Source organism: Populus alba, chromosome 11 (assembly GCF_005239225.2).
Source record: "Populus alba chromosome 11, ASM523922v2, whole genome shotgun sequence".
Taxonomy (NCBI): domain Eukaryota; kingdom Viridiplantae; phylum Streptophyta; class Magnoliopsida; order Malpighiales; family Salicaceae; genus Populus; species Populus alba.
Genome location: NC_133294.1, coordinates 2,627,393 through 2,647,177, shown reverse-complemented (window position 1 = coordinate 2,647,177; position 19,785 = coordinate 2,627,393). Strand labels below are relative to the sequence as shown.

At 34.3% G+C, this 19,785-nt stretch overlaps 1 protein-coding gene across 1 annotated transcript; it reads left to right on the top strand.

Annotated features, from left to right (window-relative positions):
* Nucleotides 1-885: 885 nt before the first annotated feature.
* On the top strand, nucleotides 886-3,329 carry LOC118036836 (cysteine-rich receptor-like protein kinase 25). Its single transcript, XM_035042667.2, has 5 exons — nucleotides 886-1,747; nucleotides 1,835-1,969; nucleotides 2,055-2,245; nucleotides 2,375-2,585; nucleotides 3,088-3,329. Exons 1-5 carry the CDS (start codon nucleotides 961-963, stop codon nucleotides 3,327-3,329), a joined length of 1,566 nt encoding a protein of 521 aa, XP_034898558.2. The 5' UTR covers nucleotides 886-960.
* The last annotated feature ends 16,456 nt before the right edge of the window (nucleotides 3,330-19,785 follow it).

Below are 19,785 nucleotides of genomic sequence, written 5' to 3'. Positions count from 1 at the left end.
TTTTTTTGAGGTTTTTTTAGAGCTTTTTTAAGCCATTAAATTTGTCTCCATCACCCTCTATGTTAATTACGTACCACGAGGTCACAGGTCCCAATCTATGTGCTGTAAAATAATCTGCACCCTTAACGTGGAATTTCATGATTAATGTCTTCAAAATTGAATGGTATTGGGCAAAACTTTAATAACCATATCCTCTAAAGAAAAACTTCACTACATTAATCCAACCACTGACTAGTGACCCCGAATAAATTACTCTGAAAAATAACAAATATGTGAGCCATTTCGTGTTATATATACCGATTATGTATTTTGTTAATCAAATTTATTGATCATGCATCTTATCGATAATTAAGAACAATTTAAATAATTATAGATCGGTTATTATCAAACCCAATAAAAATGCACACAATTCTGCATCCAATTCTTGTAGCACATGACCTCGCATGCCGAAATGTTATAGTGCATACACGCAATAGGACAAAATGGAATACTACATTATATATAGAAGCAATAGTACCACACTCAACAGTATCCGGAAAAGGCCCCATGTATTTATATTAGAATTTAGCAGTATGAGCCATACCCCATGTATTTGAACTAAGCAAATTGTATTTAAATCCATACTCAACAGGATTAAAGCAAAAACATATTTAATAGTTTTCGTTTGTGTACTAATTTATTCATGGTCAATGCTCAGGCATGCAATTTTTAATACAAGATCTTCCAGGAAACTACAACACCCTTCAGCAGCGTAGCAGCAATTTCAACATCAAATTTCAGTGTCACAGTTTTGTTGACCATGAAATTGGCCGAGTTCTTACTAGAAAATGCCCTTCAACTACACTAATGTGATTCCATAATTGATTGTTTTTCTCTCTAGATGATTCTTAAGAAAGGTGTACGAAGTCAGAACAGTTCCAGGACATGATGCATTTCCAGTAAGAAATCAAAAGGCAAAGTATGGGTCATAATTTTCTCAGTGATGCGAACACCATTCAATTGCTTTTGTTGTTGTACTTTTCCATTGCCACCCTTTCGCAGCATAGCAGCAATTTTCTCACTCATCCACCCTACAAGTTTTGCTCAAACACATCTCTTTACGAAGCTAATAGTCCATTTCAGAACAATCTCCAGACCCTCATGTCTTATCTTGCCTCAAATGCTTCTGTGTCGAATCAATATCATGCCTATGCTGGAAATGACCCTGATAGAGTCTATGCTCAGTATATGTGCTACAACTACATAACAAACGAAAAGTGCAGTGCCTGCATTGATGCAGCATCACAAGATATCATGCAACTCTGTCCAAACAATAGAAATGCAACTGTATGGGAAGAGCTGTGCCAGTTGCGCTTCTCGAATAAAAATTTCATAGGCCAGCTTGATTTCTCAGGAAACATTCCCTTAGCTAATAGAGAGACGATTGAAAATTCAGTACAGTTTATATCAGTAGTGAACGAAAATTTTAGTAATCTTACCAAGAAGGCTGCTTTTGAGCCTACGCAGAGTATGTATGCTACAGGAAAATTAGCCTTATCGGATATAGACACCCTTTATACTCTGATGCAGTGCACTACAGATTTGTCATCTCACGATTGTAACACATGCCTTCAGGTTGCCATACAAAATATTTCAAATTGCTGCTATGTCGGTCGAGGGGCACGGCTTCTTAGCCGGAGTTGCTATTTTAGGTATGAGTTATACGCATTCTATGAAGGCGCAGCTGAATATTCGGGAACACAAAAGGGTAAGTATATATATTTTTAATCTATTACAAACAAATCATACAAAATTTGCTTCGCCAATCTAAGATAGTTCAATATTTTTTTTTTAGTGTATAATTTTCCTAGAGGGAAGACATTGACGATTTTGAAGATTGTCCTTGGAACTTGTATACCAACAGTTGTTCTTGCATTTCTCACTGCATCGTGTATCATCTACTTTCGGCGAATAAGCAGAAAAGAAACAGGTTAATCCATTTAACTGATTGGCTCGCCACAAAAATTGGCAAATTCTGACATGCTGATTACAAAGAACTGTTTTGTCATTTGCAGATGAAGAAAAAAGTCACCTTGCTTTCTTACAGGAACTGAGAAAATCTAGCGGATCGACATTGGCAGAAGGTAATAAGGTGAGTTCTGAGGAATTACCTTGGATGATGGACCTGAGTGTTATAAGAGCTGCGACAGATAACTTCTCTGTTTCAAACAAGCTTGGACAGGGTGGATTTGGCTCTGTTTACAAGGTAAACAATACTTCAACATTATTCTTTATGTGTCTTCAAAGGATTTCAGAGAAATTTTGTTAAATTAAAAAATTAATTGCTTACATACAACATTGAAAAAATGACCTCGTGTGTTCTATGATTTTCAAGGGGATACTAAGCGATGGAAGCGAAGTTGCAGTGAAGAGACTATCAAGAAGTTCGGAGCAGGGCGTAAAAGAATTCAAAACTGAAGTTCTATTAATAATGAAACTTCAGCACAAAAATCTTGTCAGGCTGCTTGGTTTTTGTGTTGAAGGAGAGGAAAAGCTCCTCGTCTATGAATTCATGCCTAACAGCAGCCTTGATGTTTTTCTTTTTGGTTAGTAGTGTATTTCCTTTATGGTTTTAGTAATGTTTTAAATTTGAATCTTTTGTTGGCAAATATTTAAAAGGAATAATATGCTTAGCTATTTTTTTTTTTTTTTAATATTGAAGATTAGGGTTCTGTTTGATTGCTAATGTTCAAGTATTAATATTAGCTTTTACAAATTAATTTAAATTATTTTAAAAAAAATTATAGAAAAGTCATAATTATTTTTTTTTGGAATAAATTTTCTATGAAAAATTTATTAGAAAATTAAGTCAAAATTTTGATTTAAACAGAAGTTGAAATTTTTTTATTTCTAACTAATTAAAATAAATTTTCTTGAAGTCACTTTTACCAATTACATTTCCAATTTAAAGTCTTTTTAACTCATTTCTATTATAACTTAATTATATAAAAAATAATTTTTGATTCATGATTTGAAATGATAAGTTCATTTTTATAAGGTCAAATATATTCTAAATATCATTTTATTTTGCTTTTGATTTGATGGTAGATCCTACGAAACGAGCAGAACTTGATTGGAGCGGTAGAATTGATATTATAAATGGAATTGCAAAGGGAATGCTTTATCTTCACGAGGATTCTAGGCTTAGAATCATTCATCGAGACCTAAAAGCTTCTAATGTATTGTTAGACAATGAGATGAATCCGAAGATTTCTGACTTTGGAATGGCAAGGATTTTTTCAAGCAATGAAGACGGGGCCAATACTGCTCGAATAGTAGGAACATTGTAAGTGCTCTTTCACTTTGGAATCTTCTTCTCATAATTGCCTAAAAACATGAAAACCTTCTAACTAGTACTCTCATAACTATACAATGAAAAACTTTAAACTAGTCTTAAAAATATTCTTAATTGGTCCCTTAAGGATTAAGTTTCATAAACTTTAAGCCATCTCCTTCACTATAAAATTAATCCTTACTATAACTAAGAATAGTGAATCCTATGGTGATTCATTTGAGAATTTTAATTGAGATATCAGTTGTTAGTTGCAAACTAATGATGGTAAGAAAAAAAACTCTTCGATTGAGTTTAAGTTTTCTTTGGTTGTTTTAAAAGTGAATATTATGGTTTTTATTTTTATATTTTTAGCTTGGGTTTGATTCATGATTTCCATCAAGGAAAATCCCTTTTCAGAGAAAAGACCATTTGAAATTTAAGTTAGAAAACGCATAGATAAATATATTGTATATAGGGAGAAAATAGAAGTTGGAGTGTGTTTAAGTGTTTGTGTGTGGATCGATGTAATTTGTTGGTTTTTGAAAAATTTGTTCTTCATACCTAATGACCCAGGGATATTTGTACACCTTCAAGCCACATGAATTACCTATCACAAGAGTGGGGCTACAAAACTATCACGGGAGTAGGGTTGCAAACCCACTCTTAGGAGCAATCATAGTAAATTAGTTACTTTATCGTGGTTCACCACACAATTATCCTAGAGTGGTTGAAGTCGGTGTCATCCTATTGATTATAAAATAGGTAATCACCCATTCTTTAAATGAAGTGTCCAAGTATCACCTGCAATGACAACCTATAGGTTGAGAATTCAAGTGTGCACCCATATTGATAAAAGGATAAGGGTAGTGACATTTCAGGGGTATGGCTTGACTTTCACAAAAATAAATATAACCAAACTAATTTTTTAATTTTGGATTAATTGTATTTCGTTTTCTTTTTCTTTAGGTAAAAAACATCGTGTTTGGTTAGTTAGGCCCTTCTTTTCTCTTTCTTTTTTTATCTTTTTATCTTTTTTAGATGTAGTTAGGCCCTTTCTGTTTCCTTTATTTATTTATTTATTTTTCCTCCCTTCAGGCTTGGTTAGGCCGAGGATTTGGACCTAGTTGGCCCTTTTTCATCTTTTTTTCTATCTTTTCATTCTCATTCTCATTCTTTTCTTTTATTTCCTTACTTCCCTTAGGCTTTCTTCCCTCTGGCCAGGTTGATCCCATCTCTTTTTCTTTTTTCGAGCTTCAACATTTCCAGCCTTAGAATGTCGCTTCCCCGTTATATATTTGAACACCAAGGATTGACTTTTTGACAAGAGTTTTCTTATGAACAATTTAACAAACGATTCGTATTTAATGTCTTGAACATTTATTTTTCCCCTCTATGAACAATGAATACATAGGTTTTATACTGGTAGTTAGCATTATTTTGCGTGTAAAATCATTCTTTTATTTGTTTGAAATTCCCTCATATTTCTCTAAATATTATCACCATAAATTTGTAAAAATTATTCTTTTAAAATAATTATTTTACTCAAACGAAAAGTTTATGTAATTTATCATTAGTTAACATTTTATATTCTGATATTATTATTTTAATTTCATATAAAATTTAAGTTAAATTATTAAGAGTTCTTATCCAATTTATAATTTTTTTTCCTTCTTAGTTATCATTTCTCCAACTGTGAATTTCCTTATTTAACCTTGATTTATCAAATTTAGGGTTAGGGGTTTACACCTTTCTTCTTCTTTCTCTCTCTTTTTTTGTTTTTCTTTTTTCTTTTCCTCCTCTCCTCGCTTTTCTCCTTGGACCTAGTTGGGCCAAGGGTTTAAGCCTGGTTGGTTCTTCGCTCTTCTCTTCCTTCTCTCAGTTTGCTCTTATTGTTCTTTGCTAGGACAAAGATGGGCCTTCCTTCTCCTTTTCTTCTCCCTTTTTCCTTTTCTTTGGGCTTAGTTGGTTGGTTTTATCTTAACGCAATTTTGAGCTCAAATAGGCTCGTGTATTTTGACCCAATCACAAACAAATTTAGAGAAGTGATTAATCCAAGAATCTTTGATTTCACATTAATCATTTCAACATGTTAGTATGATAAATCATGGTATTCAAACTATGAGAGGGACAAATCCGATTACATAGTACTAGCTTCAGCATTTCCAGCCTTAGAATGTCGCGTTCCCGTTATATATTTGAACACCAAGGATTAACTTTTTGACAAGAGTTTCCTGTTGAACAATTTAACAAATGATTAGTTCTTAATGTCCTGAACATTTATTTTTCCCCTCTATGGACAGTGGATACATGGCACCAGAATATGCAATGGAGGGATTATATTCAACCAAATCTGATGTTTTTAGTTTTGGAGTTCTCTTGCTTGAGATCATAAGCGGGAGAAAGAAAGCTGGATACCACCAATCAAAAAGTGCTCCTAGCCTCCTTGCATATGTAAGTTCATTACCTTAAATACAACAAAAACTAACTTAAAGTGGCCCCGCTGGTATTGAGTGACGGGACAACAATGTTTTTCTACTTTCTTAATGTCAAAGCAGGCTTGGCAATTATGGAACGAAGGAAATAAAGCAGAGTTGATTGATCCAATGCTGTCTGATTCATGCAATGCTGACGAATTTTCACGTTACATGCACATTGGTTTATTATGTGTTCAAGAAGATGCTAGCGACAGACCTGCCATGTCATCCGTTGTCTTAATGCTGAAAAGCCAAAATTCATTTCTTCCCCAACCTGAGCGGCCGGCTTTTGTTGGAAGATTCATGGACAACCTGGAGGCAACTGCTAGCAATTTCTCTGTCAATGAAATGACACTTTCTGATGTTGGTCCACGCTGATGAAATATTGTAGTAGCTCAGTACTTTGATTGATTGAAAGAGTTTTACTGGTTGGTACAGAGAATCTCCCTGGTTCCACTTGGTAGTGGATCCTTCACTTTTTTCTATGATAAAAAAAATTAGGAGAGGAGCTTAGGATCCTCCACTTTGCAGACTCCATCTAAATGTTTAACTATTTAACCTTAAAACATAACAAAGTGCAATTTTCTTTGTTTTGGAGGAGGTTAAATGTTTCTGTTTTTTTTTTTCTTCGTCTTTTTTTTTTTTTTTGAAGTAGGTTTGCCAAGTGTAGTAATTGCTATGTTAGTATCTATATTGAAAGTGAAGTCTCGTTTTGTTTTGTGCTCTTTTTTTTAAAGAAGATTGATTACAATTGTTTTTTTTTTACTGATACAGTAACTCGGTGACTAGCCATTTCAATCCCTACCTACCTCACTTAATTCCAAAACAAAACAGCATATCATCCGAATTTATTGTTATTTGTAAGGAAATAAAGAAAAGTTAGAGGCAGAAGAAGAGGTGTGTTTTTTAAGAGAGCAGAATAGGACAAGATGTTTTAGTAGAATTCCGAATTTTTAAGAGAGCAGAATAGGACAAGATCTCAACCTTATTCTTAATGTAAGTGCATCCAATCCTTGGAGCACAAGAGCTCACATGCTGAAATGTTATTGTGCACACATACTATAGGAAAAAAAATGGAATAATATAATATATGTAACAGCCTTAATGGGCAATTGGCCGATCCAGAAGCAATAGCACCACACTCAACAGGTTACAGGGGGAAAGGCCCCATGTATTTAACTTAGAATATATAGCAGTACAATTAGCCATACCCCATGTATTTGAACCTAGCAAATAGCATTTTAAGCCATCCTCAGCATTTTTTGGTTTGTGTGCTGATTTATTCTTGGTCACTGCTCAGGCATGCAATTCTTAATTGACAAGAGGATAACGATGCGGTCCAACTTGATAAAAAGAAAACAAGTACAAAAATAGAGAATTTTGCCGAAAATGATCTTAACAACCACGACCGAAATTCATATTTTATTATTGAATATTTGTTAATATAGTCTACATTTTTTAGAGATTTATAAAATTACTGACTTTTATAAGATAGGAAAATTGAAATTCTAAATCAAAAAATAAAAAATAACATAAAATCCAAAACTAAATTATAAATCTAAAAATAAAAAAAAAAAAAAAAAAAATAGCTCAAACAAAATCCAACTTCGGCAGGATACATGGAGCCAATACCCTATAAAAATGGATCTATAGAACCCCTTGACCAAATTTAAACGAGATTTAATATTTAGTTTGAAAATTACGAGTTTTTTCATTAAACTATTTGTTAGTTTTTTATTTTTTATTATTATTATTAAGTTTGAGCTTTAGCCCATTTCTATTGCAGAGGTAATTTGTATTGTATTCTGGGCTTTATCGTAAGAAAACAAAGATGCTGAATAGCATTACAATATAAGAAGCATGGATCTCTACCTCAGTGTGGAGGTGGAGCTGTGCCTCCATCTACACAGAGGCACATAAATCCCTATGGAAAGATTTTATTGATTTAATTTGTTACTATTTACAATTACATTTTGTTTTATTGCATTAGCAAATTAGTGAGATAGCAGCGTTAGCATTTTTTGACATATTCAACTTCGGTTTTGATGATAAAAGAAAAAGAAAAAGAATTTTTTTAAATAAAAAACATAAAAAAAGGGGGTAGTTCATTTGGGCGGCTCGTAGCCCAAACAGATTGCCTTTTGCAGACAATTTAGGCTGGTGGTTTAAATGGGCTGCTCCTTACAATTTAGTCTTTCTCAGCATACTTCTTTGAGTTACGAGAACTTAGAATATTTATAGCAGACATATTAGTAACATTCACTAAATATTTCACTAAAAATGACCAAATATTATTTTCAATAGTGTATAAGAATGTTTTTACCAATCAATTTATTTTCAATATTGAAGTGAATTAACATGATAAAAGTCTATAAATAAATTAAGTCATAAACAAGATAATTGATAATTTTCTCATACTTAACATTTCACTTTCATTCTTATAATTTTCTCATTTAATTTCTATAATTACTTATTTTAGCATTGAAAAGTCTCTTGTTTTATGAGAGATTTATTTTTTTAGGAATACTCAAGCCTAAATATAAAACCTAAATCTCGGCCTAGTTTTGTAGCCCATGAAAAGCCTATTGTCTATTTAAAGCTTTTTCATGACTTTATTAGTTGCGTCATGTGTGGGAATTGAAAAAAAAAAAAACAATCTATTACCTTTCACCTTTCATTAAAAAAAAAATTATTTTCATGGTTGACAAAACTCCAGGACAAGGAAGAGTAACTGATTTCCCTATTATAGGAACTCCAATTGTTATAGGTCTCTAACAACTCATTTATCAAGTGAAAATATTTCACAATGCTATTTTATCCATATAAAAACAATTTCACACTCTTTGGTTCCACCAACAAGAAATTAAATACATAGTTTTATTACATTTAACACTCTTCCATGACATGCAAAGTATGCATGATACTCCTACTCTTCTAAGGAGCTCTTCTCACCATGAAGAGAACTTTTATATGGATCCAAGCCATAGGTATAACTATCTTTATCAATGTTCCTCTGACTCTCACTTGTATTCTCCTTGAATAAAAAACCTAGACGTCAGATGAGATCAGCTTTTAGGAATGAACACTAGTTCATCAATTGGAGACACCTCACTTTATCACAAAGTGATATACTTTAATCTCTCCATATTAAGTGTCGTTGTAAATGTCAGCCTGAATAACTATGATAGCCTTACAAATCCTGTGGAGAATGTACAAAATATCAGAAATATCCTAGAGTATGTGACATAAAAGAATTATGCTATAACAGAGTGAAAATTCAGCATGAATGAAAACACTACTGGAAAGACACAGTAGGTTGTGGTAGTCCATGAGACAATGTCAAATTCAGTAGCAGTGGCAAAATCAACAACATTGACCTATGCGACGAGTGGGTTGATGTGAGTTTAGACTTTGACGATGGATAGTATTTTACGCAGTTGTGCGTTTTTCTCTAACACGAAGCTTGCTCTTGGTTTTGTGACCCATGACTCATCATAAACCAACTCTATATTTTTACGGTTACAGTGTAAAGCTATATCCAATCTAGCCTTGGTGTTGTCCTTTGTCTTCCCCTTCACATCCATGACGGTATTGAAAATGTTCTCAAACATGTTCTTTTTGATGTGCATGACGTCAAGGTTATGGTAGAGCAGATTGGTCTTCCAATAAGGAAGCTCCCAAAAGATACTTCGCATTACGCAATTATAGGTCAAACCAAAACCATGAAACTTTTGCTTACCTAATTGAAGGCCAAGCACAATGTCACCGTACTCTAATACAACATCATGCAATTCTTCACCATAAAGACGCGGGGATGCAACATCTTTTTCAACTCGGCCAACAAAAAAGTCTTTTATGTTCTTTTTGTACCTGTGATTATGTGGCAAAAAGAGACAATGATAGTAAAAAAAAGAAGCTTTACCTCCGTTTGCTAGCATGAATGCCTTGTTGTTTTCCATGTAGTATGGACATGCTAGTTTCCCATGCGTGCTCCAACCAGAAAGCATTCCATAAGCTGAAAAATCATTAATAGTCCACATCAAAGCCGCTCTCATAAGGAAATTTTGTTTCCTCGATATATCATAAGTCAGAGCTCTGGAGAACCACAACTGCGCCAACTCATCAATCAACGATCGAAGACAAACATCTATATTCCGCCCCAGGCTGCTTGGACCGGGTATGACAATAGATAAAAACATGAACTCCAGCCTCATACACATTCCTGGTGGCAAGTTATAAACTGTGAGTATGACTGACCAACAATAATAAGGAGCAGCAAATGACCCAAATGAGTTGAATTCGTTTGTACACAGTCCAAGATACACATTCCTTGATTTAACGGAAAAGTGAGGATGCACACTGTTAAAGAGTTACCACACTTTGCCGTTAGAAAGATGCATCATCACTCCATCAACCACATCATGTGCTTGGTGTCATGTCATGTGCTCAACAGCTTCTCGCCCATTCAATAATTTTGTTATACTTGCCCTCACTCAACCTGTGATCTAACTTGATGGTGAACACCTGTGCTACGGCCGATAATTTACTGTGGTTTGTGCAACCATCCCATAATGGTTCGTCAGAATCTTTCAACAAATAAAAAAACTTAACTGCATCTGCATTAGGTTCTTCTTCTATGATTGTACATTGACTGATATTACCTTGATCCATGCACAATGCGATGTGTCTTTCTTGGCTTTAATCCTCACCAAAAGGGATATCGGTGCTACCATTCTTCTTCTCACCAGATGTATGTCAGCATGGATGTTACTTTCTCTGAAACAAAATATTTTTTCCACGTGAATCCATCCAGCTCTAGTCCTAGAGGGAGCAGTTGCAATATGATGCCTACAACTAGATTGATCTTCCCCAACCATTTGAACAGTCTAATTTAGAGGAAGGATCGTGTTTAGGGCAGTTTGCTTCAAGGGAAGGAGTGGAGACCAGTACATACACAATTAGTAGTGTCAGGGAAGGAAATATAAAGCCTAGCTCTAGTACACGCACAATTGGCTGTGTAGGGGAAGGAAACACAGAGTTCAATTCCCTCAACATCAATGATACAGGAGCAGAATACATGCATAATGAAACAACCCCTTCCTCTCCACAAATCCATGTTCAAGATTGACCGGATATCCATGAGGTAAGTGACACTAAAAGCCCTTCCTCTTCCCTTTTATTATCTGCCCCATGCTACTCTCTCCCTCTTGGACAGAACCGTGGGAAGACTCCTAACAGGTACTCACCAAATGGTAAAGCAAAATATGCAATCACACAGTATGTCTCTACACACAAACTGCCACCACAACATCAAGGCTTTGTAAGTGAGATGGTGAATATAAAAATACCTACAAAGGTTGGGGATGCCTTAAAACACCCAAAATGGGCAGAAACAATGGAGGCTGAAATGGATGCATTACAAAGAAATGACATAAAGAGTATTGTATCACTCCCTCCAGGAAAAAAACTAGTGGGCTACAAGTGGATATTCAAGCTCAAACATAAAGCATATGGCACAATTAATCGGTACAATGCAAGGCTAGTAGTGAAGGGATACACATAGTCATTTGGCATTGACTATCAAGAAACTTTTGTTCCAGTTGCAAAAATTAACACCATCAGAGTCTTGTTATCTTTAACAGCAAATTTAAGTTGGCCTTTGAAGCAATTTGATGTGAAGAACACATTTCTCCACAGGGATCTAGAAGAAGAAGTCTATATGCAGTTTCCACTTGGGTTTAACAGTTCACAATCAAGTGGAAAAGTGTGTAGATTACAGAAAGCATTGTATGGCTTAAAGCAATCGCCAAGAGCATGGTTTTGTCGAAACAAACCAAATATTCATAGGGAAGAAATAGTTTGGCAACCGAATGACCAACCAATGCCTAGTATTCGTTGATGTTAAAGTTGTTTCTTCACTCGTGCTCTAGCTGTGAAAAAACCATAGGTTTTAGGGACCCTTACATTCTTTTCTTTTTTTACACCCACTAGCGGAAAGATTAGCTAGCCATGCTTTTATCTTATTGTTTATAATGGATGACTAAATCATGCTTCCTAGTTTCCTTTTTTTTTTCCTCTCTGTTTGCATTGTGAAATGAATAAGGCAGGTCTTAAGGTGAGGAAATAGTGGGGTTATGAGGCCTGGATGTAGGATTTTGAGTTTAAAATTTTAGTTTCAGAGTTTTGGCTCCCTCGTGCATATGGGTTTTTTCCTTTCCAGTTATAAAATTTTAAGTTGAGCTGGCTTTGAATGGTTTTTGTTACAAGTTGTTTCAAGCTTCTTGTAAATCTTATAATATGTTTGATGGCTTGCTACTTTCCATTGTGATGTTTACATCTAATTGTGATGTTTGTGTTTTGACCAAAAAAATGTTTTCTTGTGTGTTACATACAACCAATACCCTAATATATTTTAAATTTTCTCTTAAAAAAAATTCAAAGTTTAAAAGAAAATGTGTTTTAGCATGGATTTCTTAAACACAAAAATTATTTTCTTGTATTCTGGAATTTACAACATATTTGTAAAACTCCAAAGGGTGTTGACCAATATTCCAAAAAATACAAAAATCTTATTTTGGGAGGAATTCATCTATTATTCACCGTTAATGTTTGGGTAAAGAAATCCTAAAGGGATGAATATCCAAAGCATTATTGAGAATAACTTGTTATTATTCACTGTTAATATTTGGATAAAAAAAAATCCTAAGTGGTAAATATCCAAAATAATTTTCTAAGAATAATAAGTCATCACTCATCCTTGAAAGAAACCTTGATTATAATTAAAGACATTTCAATTTTTGACTCCACTGTTTACGATCCGTGAGAGTATCAAACACTAAGGAAAACATAGACTTTTAAAATGCCCTGATTTCCTTAGATTTCTAAATTTTTGTCCCTCCTCCTTGTAATTTACGAGTCACAAACTCTTGAAATACCGAGAGAAAAATGACTTTTAAAGCACATGAAATCTCCTTGGATTTCTATCTTAATAAATTTAGTTTGAATCAAACACTGTAAACCCTGAGAAAAATAAATAAATAAAAGTGAAGAAATTCATGCATATGGTTAAATAAAAACAGGAATTCAAAAATTTTTGAATAGGATTTTCGGGTGAAATAATTCGAGACATTATAATAAAACCGATATTGTTGAGGGTTGGATTTAATTGAAGAGAATAATACACTTAAAGAAAAATGGGGGCCTAAATGCAAATAAGGAAAAATATAGAGTCTAAGCACTCTCTCCTTGTCAAAAATCTGCAAGAACCATAAGGAGAGAAAATAGGGAGTTTTATACCCATTATTGTGTAATCAAGAGAGAAACACTAAAATTTCAAGAACCCATCCAAGATTAAGGGTTTATAGATGGAATAAACATTTGAGAGCAATGGATTACCAAGAAAATTGAAACAAGAAGAAAAGAAATGAGGGAGTTAAAAATCTTTAACTAGTTGAAGATCAAAATCTTAATTCGTATCGGGTAAGGTGTTCTAAACATGATCTTAAAAATTCATTTTAAATTCGATAATGAATTGATGCCTTGATATTGAATCATAGGTTAGCGTTTTTAGACATGAATTGAGAAAAAAGTACTTATTGTTAAGATTAAGTTAATTCATGTGTGTGGTATGTAGTTTATTAAAGTATTGTGTGAAGGGGAGGGGGAGACGAATCTGGAAAAACTTGTCTCCTGACTTTTGATGAGATTTCAGGTAGGTAGATGAGGGAATTAGGATCGGATTCCTCATAGAAATTGTCCAAGAAAACTGGTCTTGCTTAATTTGCAGATGTAGAACTCCAGTTATGGGTTACCAACCGAGACTGAGTCGTGACTGATTATGTAGGGCGGTAGGACTGATTAGTTGATGAGCAATTTTGACTATCTTGAAGGCAGAATTGGGTTCTCCTTCCTTCAGAGAATTAGTAGCCTCATGTATTAGCTTTCTAACAAAATCAATCTCACTTAAAATGGAGTTTTAGAACTTTAGATATAGTTAAAAATCTTATGAGTGTTTAGACAGTAACAGTTCAAATGTCTAGACAGTAGCATTTCAAAGTTAGACGGTAACGGTTGGACAATAACTGTTCAATGTGTAGACAATAATAGTTCAAATGTCTGGACATTAACAATTCAAAGTTAGACAATAACGGTTGGACAGTAATAGTTCAATGTGTAGATAATAATAGTTCAAAGTTAGATAGTAACGGTTAGACAATAACAGCTCAAATGTTTAGATAGTAACAGTCTATATGATTTGCATATATATATAATATATATATATATATATATATATATATATATATATATATATATATCAACATAATAGTATGTTTATTTATGTATCAGGTCCATCAAATATCTAGTGAGATCATTAGTTTAGGACTTTACTTTGTCAAGCTTATGTAAATATTTAACCTAAACAAAAGGGCATTAACGCGTTTATGTAGTATACTTTTATGTAAACCTTGATGTATTTTTATAAAAGTTCAGCTTAGAATGTAGTATTTTAGTTATCTTGTAATTAACCCTTTTGAAATGTTTAAGAACACTTATTATGTTGTGTCGCACCCGACATGCATCCTGTTCTTTAATGTGAATATTCTTGTTTAAGGAGTCGCCACCTAGTATTATGGTCACTAGGAACCCTAACTGGTCAACAGAAATTCTATGATTCGGGACTGGTTACGTAAAAGGAAAGATATTATCACCCCTTAAACGTCCTGCCTGAGGCAGGCTGCATTGCTAGTTTTGTCTTAAATCGCTAAATGTTTATTAGTTTATGCTATGATAATTTGCTTATAACATTCCTGACTCTGGCGCCAGTGAATATTCAACTACGAATATTTCCAACTCTGGCGTTGATAAATATTACGTAGCTATAAAATAAATTAGATCAATATTTTTTATTCCCGACTCTGGCGTCAATGAATAAATAAATAACAATAAATTTATTTTTATGCATGCACATATCTTTTATTTTTCTAGCTAAAATAAAATAAAACACAATGAATAAAAATAATATAAATTTAAACCGGTATTTTTATTCCTGACTCTGGCGTCGGTGATAAACCAATAAATTTATATTATTTTTATTCATGCGTACACATTTTTTCTTTTTTTCTATCTTTTTTTTATTTTTTTATTTTTATTTTTTTTATTTTTTCCTTTCACGTTCCTGACTCTGGCATCAGTGAATAATTCCTACGAATATTTCCAACTCTGGCGTTGGTAAATATCGCACAAATCCAACCCAAAACTATTTCTATTTATTTATGTAGCCCGGTCTCAAAAATTAAAAAAAAAATGGTCGGGTCACTGGTCCAAACCAGTGACCCGGTTATCATTGTTGCATGCATGCGTGAACAATTCACGCATGCAAGCAACAGTAACATGCTAATTAATTTTAGCAAAACAGGGAAAGAAGGTGAACTCACCTGGCGTTGCTGTGACTTGGAGGCGAAGCTGAGGGAGACGGTCTGGCGCTGCTCTCAGTTGAAGATCCAGCCTACTGCTCACGGCGGGGACAAGCTGCTGTCATGAAGGAGAGTTTCCGATGTTGCTTTAATAGAGGTTGGAAGAATATCCTGCTGTCAATGTCCGGAGAAGAAGATGCTGTTTTTTCTGCTGGAAGGAAGATCTTCCGCCACTGTTACTGTGTTGATGAAGACAGCATTGCTGATGCTGGGAAGGGAAGATTGCTGCTGATTTCAGCTGGAATGATGGGGATTCCATTATCGCCGTTACATGGAAGTGACAACGCCCTATTCCTGCTACTGAGGGGGCTGTTGTCTTGAGTTCAGACTGTGGAGAAGTGGAGTTACTGATGGGGTGGTCTGGTCCCTGTTTTTTTTGTTGCTGTTCGGTGATGGGTCTTGTGGTTGCCCACGGTGCTGAAGACGACGCCGCTGTTGTAGCTGGTGCAGGAAGAATGGGCTGTTAAGAAGCATCAATGAAGCTTGCAGGCGAGGAGAAGGGTAAATGCAGGAGGAAGAGGGCACCCTGTCACAGCAGCAAGGTCCCTGTTTGACTTCACTCCCACTGGCCTCTCACAGCAATGAAATGTTCCTTCCCCTCTGCAAGAGCTTTCTGCTTCTCTTGATTTTAACCGAACGAGTGTCCTTCCCGCTTGTTGTGAGAAGAAAATCTTTGCTTGCATATATCTGCTGGCACTTATTATCGTCCGAGTCTTCTCACTTCTCCTGGAGATGACTCGGGGAACCCAAGCTGTGGTTAGCAGCAGCCCTTATGCGTGTGTTTGTGGGGTTGATCAAGATTTGATGGAAAGGCTGGGGGGTATGGAAGTGAGGAAAAAGCTTGGGGAAAGGGGGGGCGGCGGCCAGTCTAGGATTCGGCCGCGCCCCCTCTTTTTTTGGTTTTTGTAAGTCTCTTTTTTTTTTTTTGTAAGATTTCTAGTAATGGCCTTCTCCTAGGGTTTTCTTCATTTAGGGTTTTTCCCTCTCTAATTTTCCTTTTTCTTTTTGCATAGACTGGGATCAGTATTTATAGTGCAAGAGTCCCATCGCTTGTAAGAAGTACAGTCTCAATCAAACTCATTCTCTTTTTTGAAGTTCGAATTAGAATCGAATTCGAAATCAGACAACTATCATTATCTTGAAGGTAAGGATTATCTCGAAAGTAAGGATTATCTCAAAGATAAGGATAGAATGACAAAAGCACATTATAGTCCTTAATTTTCACGAAAGTTGACAAATCACACTTTTCATCGAAACAAGTCTCTGATCTTTTAATTTTACATTTTAAACCCTGTAAAAATTAAATTAAAAACCAATGGGCCAAAATTGGGTTATGACATGTTGTAAATGCTTTCTTTACATGTTAGTATTTCTTTTCTTTTAAATTTTATGATATGATATGAAGACTATGTTCATATTGAACTTAGTTGTAGGATATATGTATATTGTGTGGATTGTATAAGGTGTTGAATTATGATGTTTGATGAAAGGTCTGGAATTATGAGACCTTACGATGATGGGTTGATTGAGTAAATTGATAGTAATCGATAGTTTGGGATGTCCTTAATACAAACAAAACTCTACCGAATTTTTGGTAAAAAAAAATAAAAATACCCTCAAATAAAAAGGATATGTTGGGATCTTTTAACATTGAGCAAGTCTGTTACAGACACAGATTTCAAGATATCTATATTGGTTCTCCTTGGCACTTTGTAGACATATCTAAATATATAATCTATATTGGCGAAGAATTCTTGCTTTTAGACTTTGAACCCAAGCTCATTCATCATAGCAAACCTATCCTAGAAAAACTTATTAGAGAACATCAACATCATAGCATAGTAAACCAAACACCAAGCAGCTTACCTTAGGTAAGGCGTACTAGGGGTGCTAATACATTCCCTTTACACAACTAGTCCCTTGCTTTAGAATCTATAAAAGATTAATTAGATTTTATAGTAACCATAATACTAAGTGACGACTCTTTTATTTACAAAACAAAAACCCTGAAACCAATCCCCCACTTCAAAAAGAGTCGTCGCGATGTCGAGCTCTCACGAGGGTGCGACAACCACCATTAATATTGCTCCTACCAATAGTGATTCGAATCAAAAGGGAACCTTTAGATATGTCCTTGAATCCAGAACCCCAAACAAAGAGTCCACTAACTGTTAAAGTGAAATTGTTTGAAAGAAAAAAAAATCCTTGGTTTATTCAAGGTAATTAAGAGTATATATATATCCACTCAAGTGGTTGTCGATGTCGATGTTAGGCATCGACGTGTATTGATATCAACTTTTGTCAAGGCAATTTCTATTTGTCAAATGGCCTAATTGAATGTTGATTTGGAGTTTTCCATGAAAATGAATTTTTAATTGAGTCATAATTTAAAAATTATTTTTTATATAAAACAAAATTAAATTGTTTTAATCAAATGTTCAATAAACAAATGATTTAAAACAAATTTTATAGAAGAAATGTAATATGATTAGATTTACAAATAATTCAAATATAAATTATTGAAAGACAATAAAAAAAGTACTCAAGAATTTAAAATACACTTTAAATTATAAGCTATATTATACTAATTACTTGATAATATTAAAAAAATATTGTAGTGTTAATTGGATATCTAATATTAAAAATAGATATTCTTTTGTTTTGTAAGAGAGTTCTAATGAGCTAGACACTAATTAGTAGAGATCTACACTAGTTAAAGCATGTTGTTTCTGTATCATTCAGCAAAAATACCATATGATATGGCTCCTATTACTAAAAAATATCATACGTAAAAAAAAAAAAAAAAACTTTCTTTTTAAACGGATTTCTAAGTGAAATATTTGGTCATGTGCTTACAAATTTGAAGGTATAAATTTTTGAAAAATGATGTTAATATATTACAGTATATCAGAACTTAGTTAAGTTTTATTAAGGTGACATCTCCTTGTCCCTTATCTACTTCAATTACCATCATTGATTCTTTTTAGTTAATAGTCGAGATTTTATTTATTTTTAGCTAATATGAAGATAGCAAAAGAAGTAGAAAAAAAAAAAAGGCAACAACAGAAAGAAGAAAAAATAATAATAATAAAAGCATGGCTGCTGCATCGAAAAAAAATAAATTATAAAAGCATGGCTGCTGCATCGAAAAAATAATAATTATAAAAGCATGGCTGCTGCATCATAAAAGCATGGTGGTCTTTCAATATGTTTAGTATATCATAAAAGCATGGCTACTGCATTTCTACTTTTCATATTTCAATAGTCCACAATTCGAGTTCCACTAGACGAAACAGACTATGAAAGCGCGCTCGAATTGAGATAAGACGAGGGCTCGAAGGCGCGCTCGAATGGAGGTAGGATAGGAAATGCACTACCTATGATGGTCGAAGGCTTGAAGGCATACTTGAATGGAGATAAGACGAGGGCTCGAATGTGCGCTCGAATGGAGGTAGGATAGGAAATGCACTACCTTTGATGGTCGAGGGCTCGAAGGCGCGCTCGAATGGAGGTAGGATAGGAAATGCACTACCTTTGATGGTCGAGGGCTCGAAGGGGCGCTCAAATGGAGATAAGACGAGGGCTCGAAGGCGCGCTCGAATGGAACTCAAAAGGAGGTAGAATAGGAAATGCACTACCTCAAGAGTGGAAACTGAAAGGTGGTGGAAATATAGAGAGATTTTTCAGGTAGCCTAATTCTCATGGGCGGCCTACCCAGGTTGAAAAATTCTCAAAAGTGAAAATTTTTCAAAAGAAATTTCAATGTTCGCCATTTCAAGTTGGCCTTCCGCTTGATGGATTCAGTTAGAATTTTCTCTAATAAAATTTGCAAAACTCATTGTCTAATGCCTCAAAGTTTAAATGATATGAATGCATCTTTACCCCCGCGTGGGAGGGACGCGCCGCCACTGTTCATGCAGGTCCAGGAGGTTCTCAGCACTGTTATAGATTTTTTCGGGGGTCTGTTTTGTAATTTCCAAATTGTTTAATGTAATATTTGTTTAGTTTTGAGTTCTAGTAATTTGTATTTTGTAAATATGGAAGAAAAAAAAAAGGAAAAGAAAAGAAAACAAAACAAAACAAAAAATATAGTAAAAGTGAATGTGTGTGTTTGTATTTGTTTTATTATTATATATATATATATATATTATGATAAAAGCGCAAAGGTAAAAGAAGAATTTAATATTTTGATTTGCTCACGGTCTAAAATTATTAACTTATATGTAAGTTGTATTTCTAATATATGATGAAAAGACAAAATTTTAAAACTTCTTTAACACATTAAATTCGCAAAGCAGCTTACCTCAGGTAGGGTGCGTTAGGGGTGCTAATACCTTCCCTGACCACAACCAGTCCCTTACCCGCGAATCTTAGACAAGACCAGTACATCCGGTTTCCTAGTAGCCTTTAGTAAATTACTAGGTGGTGACTCCAACGAACCAATCAAGTAAAGCATAACGAGAAAAAATCGGCAGCCGATGCCGCATGGATTTTGACGTGCAACAATACAGAAGGGAATCTAAGG

Bases quoted from the DNA above. Each gene is read 5' to 3' on its own strand.
- LOC118036836 (XM_035042667.2), top strand. From the start codon at position 961: ATGGGTCATAATTTTCTCAGTGATGCGAACACCATTCAATTGCTTTTG. The intron at 1,970-2,054 runs GTTAATCCATTT...TGTCATTTGCAG, and splicing joins AATAAGCAGAAAAGAAACAG to ATGAAGAAAAAAGTCACCTT. The intron at 2,586-3,087 runs GTTAGTAGTGTA...ATTTGATGGTAG, and splicing joins CCTTGATGTTTTTCTTTTTG to ATCCTACGAAACGAGCAGAA.